The sequence below is a fragment of the Cebus imitator genome, unplaced genomic scaffold (assembly GCF_001604975.1).
Source record: "Cebus imitator isolate Cc_AM_T3 unplaced genomic scaffold, Cebus_imitator-1.0 Scaffold254, whole genome shotgun sequence".
NCBI classification, from domain to species: domain Eukaryota; kingdom Metazoa; phylum Chordata; class Mammalia; order Primates; family Cebidae; genus Cebus; species Cebus imitator.
The window spans coordinates 1,004,600-1,012,676 of NW_016107569.1; the positions used below are offsets into that span (position 1 = coordinate 1,004,600).

General features: G+C 62.2%; 1 protein-coding gene across 1 annotated transcript in view; it reads left to right on the forward strand.

Annotated features, from left to right (window-relative positions):
- The window catches only part of FIBCD1 (fibrinogen C domain containing 1), a 40,959-nt gene extending 34,024 nt beyond the window's left edge, over positions 1–6,935 (forward strand). Inside the window, exons 7-8 of the mRNA XM_017499068.2 lie at positions 2,104–2,283; positions 2,868–6,935. Coding sequence (XP_017354557.1) covers positions 2,104–2,283; positions 2,868–3,127 — 440 coding nt within the window. The 3' untranslated portion in view covers positions 3,128–6,935. The remainder of the gene's footprint in view (positions 1–2,103; positions 2,284–2,867) is intronic.
- The last annotated feature ends 1,142 nt before the right edge of the window (positions 6,936–8,077 follow it).

Here is an 8,077-nt window from a genome sequence, read left to right on the forward strand (position 1 = left end):
GCCGCTGGGGGAGCTGGGGAGAGCTGGGGAGAGCTGGGGAGAGCTGGGGAGAGCTGGGAGAGCTGGGGAGAGCTGGGGAGAGCTGGGGAGAGCTGGGGGAGCTGGGAGAGCTGGGGGAGCTGGGAGAGCTGGAGAAAGCCAGAGAGCAAAGGCAGGGAGGCGAGGGAGGGAGGAGGCGGCACAGACTGGAGGAAAGGCGGAGAGGAGCCCAGGCCCCGGGTCCCCACCTGCCCCTCCCTCGGGCATCCTACAAAGCAGCCCCCAGGACACCATGAAGTGTCACTCAACCCAGAGGAGTGGCTCATGGTGGCCTTTGGGTAACAGTGGCCATTTAGTGGTGGGGAAAGGAATCTTCCAGCATCCCAACGGGACGGCCTCCCTCTCACCCTATTCCTGCATCATCTGATTTGTTCTGAGTCAGGTCTGGATAGCAGCAGGGTGTCTGGACCCTTCTGCCTGGGTTCACATCCCAGCAATGCCACTCACCAGCTGCGTGACCCGGGCCAGTTCCCTAACCTCCCTGGGCCTCATTTTCCTCCCCTATAAAACGGGGTAATAGGCACTCCCTCCCCAGGGCCTGGGGAAGCAGCATCAGCACCTGGATCAAGTGTGCACGGGCCGGCCTGCCAGAAGAGCTGCCCAGGGATTCTGTAATTAAATTGGACTCACTCTAATTCCACTGGGTCCGCTCATCTGCGTAAGGTGCTGAGAGCATTGCTCGCCCCCGCGAGTGCGTCCAGGTGGCGGCTGCTGTCATGACTCCCTCCCTTCTGCCCTTTCGTGTGTGACGCTCTCCTGGCTCCTCACATCAGCCCTGCGAGAGCTGAGCCAAGTCGGGGCCCAGAGCCCGAGAGCGACTCCACCGTGGGAGCAGCAGAGAGGCAGGGAGGGAGGTGGGGACCGGGGCGAGACCCTCTGTGCCCTGGCAGGTACTTGGGGAAGAACAAGGCTAATGGGTCAACTTTGCTGTGACCCCTCCACAGTGGCTTCTCGGGTCCCTGGGCCTGGTGGTTGGGACCAAAGTCTTCTGTCGGGGCCGGCGGGATGGGGGAGGATCCCTGCAGCCTCCAGCCGGCACACACTGTCCCCGGGCTGGACTCCAGGCGGGCGGGGAGGCGTGGAGCTGGGGAGAAGCAGGCAGGAGGGAGAAGCAGATGAGAGGTCTCTCGTTACTGCTAACTTGTAAATCATTTCATTAAATGCCCTCTTAATCAAGAGGTAATCACACCAGCAGGGAAGCACCTTGAGTGTCTAAGCGCATGTGTGTGTGTGGTGGGGGAAGCCTGGCGTGAGACCCCGGGGATGGGCAGGGCAGAGCTGAGCTGGGGCTGGACAGTAGGAGGGAGAGAGTGGGATGGGGGCCCAGAGCCGGCCCGGGGCAACAGAGATGAGGGCGCCGCCTCCTGCCTCCTATCCACTAAGCCAGCTCTGGGTGAGCACCCTTCTGTTGGGCCCCACCCCCGGCGCTGGGGTCAGCAGTGGCTAGGTTGGACACACGGCTCTCATGGGGCTTCCACACTGGTGGGGAAACTGACAAGACAGGCAGCCAGGACCCTGAAAGATAAATACTGATGGGGCACATGGGTTGGCAGAGGAGGTCCTCAACACCGACGGGAGGTCCAGCAGCCTTCCTGAAACGAACAGAAGGTAACCAAGCGAGGAAGAGTAGGGACAAGCATCCCTGGTGGAGGGAACAGCATGTGCAAAGGTCCAGAGGCCAGGTTTAGGAAAACACAAACACCAGATCCCGGATCGCGTCTGGCTCTGGCTGGAGTCTGGCTGGAGTCCAGGTAAGGGGTGCTGTCACCCGCACCTCCTTCTGCCTCCTGCAGTCTTCCCGCCAGCTCAGAGGCCCAGCGTTTGGAAAGCATCACAGCTCCACACAAAGAGAACAGAGAAAACCAGACACGCAAACCGTCCTCAAGGGCTTGCCGAGCACAGGCCTGCAGGAAGAAGGAAGCAGCCCAGGGCTGAGTGCCTGCATTTGGTGGTTGTCGCTTTCTGCCACCAACTGCATGAGCTTGTCTGTCATTCATCATTTCCCCCTGAGGAGTCACTTCCGATGCCCCTCAGCCTCTCCCACCATTTTCTCCCTGACTTCAGGGCTCAAGAGGATCCACGCCCTGACCACACAGGCCACCTACGAGCTGCACGTGGACTTGGGGGACTTTGACAATGGCACGGCCTACGCCCGCTACGGGAGCTTCGGTGTGGGCTTGTTCTCTGTAGACCCTGAGGACGACGGGTACCCGCTCACCGTGGCTGACTATTCCGGCACTGCAGGTGAGGCTCCAGCTGCGGCAGAGATGGGGAAGGGGGGCGGCCTGGGAGGACGAAAGACGGAGGAGGTCCTGCCCGGTCACACCCTTCGGCCCTCTGGGGTCAGGGTCAAGGCTACATGCCTCCCCCTCCAAGTCCTACTTGGTCCTCACCCCTCCCTGCAAGGAGAAGCCAGCAGAGCCCGGACAGTTTTCGCACTTTGCAGATGAAGAAACTGAGCGCAGAGCCAGGAATCAGGAGACCCAGGGTTTGGGTCCGCTGGGTCTCTAAAGTGTGGCTGGACCACCCCGGGTTGGGTTTCCCCTCTCAGGCAGAGGAAGGGGAGGCAGCAGAGGGGAGAGTGGAAAAGCCAAGGGAGGGATAGAGACCACATAGACCCAGGGGCAGCCCCAGGCATGCCTGAGGAGGGGCCGCGTGCGTGCAAGCAGCTTGGATGCACCCGGGTGTGGAGGGGCAGGTGTGTGTGAGAGCGCGTGCGCACGTGTATGCGCTCACGTCCAGGTTCACGTGCAGTGTCGCGGTGTCCGCTCACACGTGGTAGACCCGAGGACGTACCCGTGCCCACACGCGTGTGCACCCCTGCGCAGGTGACTCCCTCCTGAAGCACAGCGGCATGAGGTTCACCACCAAGGACCGTGACGGCGACCACTCAGAGAACAACTGCGCTGCCTTCTACCGCGGGGCCTGGTGGTACCGCAACTGCCACACATCCAACCTCAACGGGCAGTACCTGCGCGGGGCGCATGCCTCCTATGCCGACGGCGTGGAGTGGTCCTCCTGGACCGGCTGGCAGTACTCACTCAAGTTCTCCGAGATGAAGATCCGGCCGGTCCGGGAGGACCGCTAGACCGGTGCACCCTTTCCTTGGCCCCACTGGTTCCCCATCGCCCCATCCCCGTCCTCACCTCACTCCTTCGTGAACGTTCTCCACCCACCTGTGCCTGGTGGACCCAATCTCCAGGAGGGAGGGGCCGGGCCATCCCTGACATGAAGCCCCCTGGGTGGGCGAAGTCACACACACCTCAGCGCCCCCACCCTCTCCATTCGGCAGCTAACTGGTCTCTTGCCTCTGCTGATGGGGACTGAGAAATTTGACGACCCCAACTCCTACTTTCCCCCACTGTGGCTCCTGTGCTGTCTGCTGTCCCCAGGCCACGATGGTGGAGTCTGCCCCACGCCCTGGCTCCAGCAGATGCCCCTGGCAGCCCTCTGCTCTGCCCACCCAAACACTGGGCATCATGGGGACAGAGAGCCAGGGGCAGACAGCACCCCTGGAGCCCTCCTAGCAGATCATGAAGGAACGTCAGGCCGCTCCGAGGTCAGGTCTGAGGCCAGTGTCCTCCAGCCCTCCTGATGCCAACCCCACCCCCATTTCCCTAGTGCCTGGAGAACCCACCTCTCCCCCAAGGGCCCCAGCCTGGCTGTGGCCACAACCCACCATACCCTGAGGCCAGGCTGGGGAGCTGCTGTGGGCGGGGACCCACACCCCAAGGCTGAGGCCAGTTCCCTGGGGGCCACCCACCCTTTGCCCCTGCAGGCCTGGGGTCTCCAGTCCCCTTACCTGCTATGCCCACCAGCTGCTGTCTGTCTCAAATGAAGCCCAACCCAGCTCCCAGCCATCCTCCTACCCCGGGCAGCGAGCCCTATCCCATTTTCCCTGCCTCTGGAAGGTGGGCGGCGCCTGCACATCGTGCTGGGTGTGCCAATGGGAGCTCTTGGTTTTCTGGGCTGGGGCCAAGGCAGGGCTGGGATGGGGCTTGTGCCATCCCCACCCCCAATTTCCCAGGGACTCAAGGGTCCTGAGGCCCCCGGGAGGGCCTTGGGGGCAATGACCCTCTCCCTGAGGCCACTGTCTCCATGGGGAGGCCAACCCCTGCCGGTGACTGGCCACTGCCACCTGGACCCAGGCCCAACAAGTGGTCAAGGGGTACGGTCGGCCTCACCCAGCAAATGGGGCAGGGAGGGGGGGACTCGGGCACCAGACCAGGCACCACCTGGTCAGTTTCTTATTGAATCCTCCCAGCACCCCGCACGCTGTCACCCCTGCTTCTTGTGTGTGCACACGGAGGTGAGACCTGCAGACTCCCAGGACCAGCAGCCGCAAGGGCAGAGGGTTGGAGCCCAGTCCTCTGCTGTCTGCTCAGCAGCCCCGGACCCATGTGCACTTGCGTCAGGTGAAGGGCGGGTTTTCCAAGGCCCCGAAAGGTCCGGAGTCAGCCTGGGGGATCTGCCCAGCAGCCCCTCCTCGGGCAGGAGGGGAGGTGGCTTCCTCCAAGGGACACCCCATGGCAGGTGCCTGGGGGGTGTGGGGTTCCGTTCTCCCTTCCCCTCCCTCCGAAGTTTGTGCTTAAAAAACAATAAATCCAACTTGGCACCACTAGGGGGGTGGCAGGAGAGGCTGTGTGACCTGGCCATGCATTCCAGCGCCACCAGGTCACCTGCATACACAGATGTCTGCCGCGCTTTCCTCTCATGGGCCCGACCTGCCCTGCATACGGGACAGGACCTGGTCCCTGCCCTCTGCAGGTGCAGCCAAGAATCAGGCAACGGCAGCCCAGTGTGGCCGGGGTGGTAGATGGAGCAGCCCAGGTGCGGGGCCAGGAGGGGCAAGATTTGGGCAAAATGACCACAGGAGAGTCCAAGGGAAGTCCTCCCTCTGCTCCTCTCCCCACCCTCTAGAAGCCAAGGGAGCCCACCCAGACCGCCTGGGCTGCCAGGGCACGTTGTCACACCACAGGGGCTGGGTGGGACCCGAGTCTCATCCTGGGAGCCCCCCACCGACAGGCCCCGGGCGGGAACTACCAGTCTGTCCGTGCCAGGTGCTGCTTAGAAAGTGCCAAGCGCTTTCTGATGTGTCATCAGACAAACTCCCGGCGAGTGTGAAGTTAATGGACTCGCAGCTGTGTGGGCGCAGCAGGAGGCGCTGGGGCCCTCCAGCCAGGCCTTGGCTGTGGAACAGACACACCCCGGCTGGAGCCTGGCGAGGGGTTGGGGGGCAGGTGGAGGTCGTTTTGGGAGCCTGTGGTCCAGATCTGGACAGCATCTGTCTTCCATGGCCGGCTGTACTGGAGATGTCTGTCCCTTCTAGAGCCCCATTACTGCCCGGTTCCAGTACCAGCCCCTGTCCCAGGCCAGGTGAGAGCATGCAGCCCCACCAAGCACCGGCTGAATGGGCACAGCCTGGCATGGTGGAGAGAGCCCAGGCCAGTGCTCCGCCCTCACCCTCCCTGGGGACATCTTCAAAGGCTGGCACTGGGGAAAAACGGTCCGTCCACACCTGCTCTGGGCCACGGCCTCTCGCCCTAGCCCTGCAGAGCCTGCAGTCTGATACCAGTGCCAATGGCTGGAGACAGAAGGATGGGACTGCTGGGAGAGCCCTGGGCCAGGGACAGCTCGAGACCTGAGGGCTGAGTGACCAGGCCAAGGGTAGCCTGTGCACAGGGTTGCTGGGGACCCACAGAACCCAAACCCTGTCCCCCAGGGCCCGATTTGAGGGTGAATGGCCGTGGCCCTCCATCCCACAAGGCCGCCTGACCGAACCTCTTCCTGCTTCTCCGCTTGAGACTAAGCTGAGTGGGAGGGGACTCTCCGTGGCCACACGGGGACCTGGAGGCAGTGCGCCTGTGCGTCGCCCCTCCACATGCACGGTAGGGTCTACGGATCAGTCAGTGGCCTTCCTCCATTCTCCTAAACTTTGCACACATCTCGGAGAGTTACACCAAAGGCCACCCAGCTGGCTGCCTGAGCTCCTGGGTCCAGAGGCTGGAAGGACCCTTGGTTTCCATGGTGGTGACATCAGTACATTCGGCTGGAGATAAGGACAGAGCAGCTGCAACTAAAGTGGTTTTGTGATACTTGTTTTTGGGATAGAAGCTGTATCGCCAGCACCCAGCTCCTCCTGGTCCCCTTACCCTTCCTGCCACCGGTCCTCATCCACACAAGACTCTGGCTGGCCTGGCTGGGGCCAGCGTCCCGGAAGCTGGGAGCCAGGGTCTCTGGAGGCCCTCTCACCCAGGGGCGCATCTGAGCAGGCAGAGATTTGGAGGATTCTTGAACCATCTCGAACCACGAGGATGCTGGCTCCAGGCAGGAGAAGGAAGACGGGAGTTGCCGTTTGTCTGTGTGAGATGGGGGACAGGGGACAAGAAGAAGGCTCGTGGCCAGCGCCAGACCCCTGTCCTGTGACTTCAGGAGAACGCATCTGCAGGAGAATCCAGCAGGGGACACACCGAACCCAGAAAGAACAAGGAGATGGGACAGTAAGCTTTGGTCTCAGCGGACCGGCCTTCCTGGGGCCTCCATTTCTTCATCTGCTTTCAGAGACAAGTGTGTCCCCAAACTGTGTGGCCCCAGCAGCCGGCAGGACTTGGCAAACCCAGAGGGCTGAGGTCGGGCCTCGGTGGGATTTGGGAGGAGTGGGGGCGGGGAGCTCTGGCCCAAGGCTGGCCATGCTGGTCCCCGCTGCACTACCAGCTATGTCTGAGTTGAGCCACACGGCGCCGGCCGGGGCGTGGGGGTACCAGGGCTGCGGAAGGAGCTCGGGGGGCCAGCACAGCAGCCCGCGGAGGAAGCCTGGTATGGGACCGTCACTAGGCCAGGCTGTGGGCACTTGGTGTCTGTGCATTCTGTCTTCAATAAAGTCTCGTGGTGACCCAGCTCCGGTCTCTGCCTCCGACCCGACTCCACGCCTCATGTCAGAGCAGGTGTGGGTCAGACACCCACGTGTTCCAGGACCGCCTCTCGCTCTGTCTTGTTCTGTCACCCGGGCTGGCGTGCCGGCACCATTGTGGCCCACTGCAGCCTTCAGCTCCTAGGATTAAGCAGTCCTCCCTCCTCAGCCTCCTGAGTGGCTGAGACACGGCCGAGCACTACCACACCCAGCAATTTTTTTTTAACTTTTTGTAGAGACGGAGTCTTGCTCTGTTACCCAGGCTGGTTTTGAACTCCTGGGTTCAAGCCACGCTTCCACCTTGGCCTCCCAAGTTGCTGGGATTGCAGGCGTGAGCCACCACACCCGACCACCATTTTTATTAAGGCAGTCGAAAGGCATTTCCCAGAAAGCTTTGGACCCACTGGGGCTGCTCAGGACCCTCTGACTGGGCCAGCTCTGGGCTTTGCAAGATGGCCTGGTCAGTCATACTTGGGGCTCGCCTCCCGCACAAGCTGCGCCCACTGGGGCGGGTCGTGGTGCCCCCGGGGGGCCTGCTCCGCCTCCGAATCTCTCCCGGGTCCCCAGGGTGACACACTGTCTCGTGGGTCCCTCCTGTGGCTGGGGCTGGAGTTCCAAGGAACTGAAACGCTTTATTAAGAACAAACAGTCCCCAGTGGCTATTTATTCATAAAACCAATTTGAGGCTTATGGATAAAACAAGCCCCTGAGTTTATTTAGTCAAATCCAATATTTATTGAGTACCTGTGTTGGAGGCGCCACACGGGGCCACTAGAAAGGGCAGCAGTGGCCCTGCCCTGCGCTCGGCCTCTGCCCTGCACCTGTGGGGAGCGGGCAGCCAGGGGAGTCTCACACCCACCCTGCGGCTGGAGGTTTCCAGGTCCGGGTTCACAGTCTTCCCTCCACTGTGGACTTTCACTCAGCCAGCATAGTTCCCGCTGCTCTGACAGCTTTAGGGGGTAGAGGTGGGGGGGTAGAGGTGGGGGCAGAGGTGGAGGGTGCAGAAGAGGGAGGAGCAGAAGTGAGGGGCAGAGGTGGGAGGGCAGATGCGGGGGGTAGAGGGAGACAGGTGGGGGTAGAGGGAGGCAGAGGTCTGCCTCACGGGGCAGAGGGAATGCAGAACAGAAC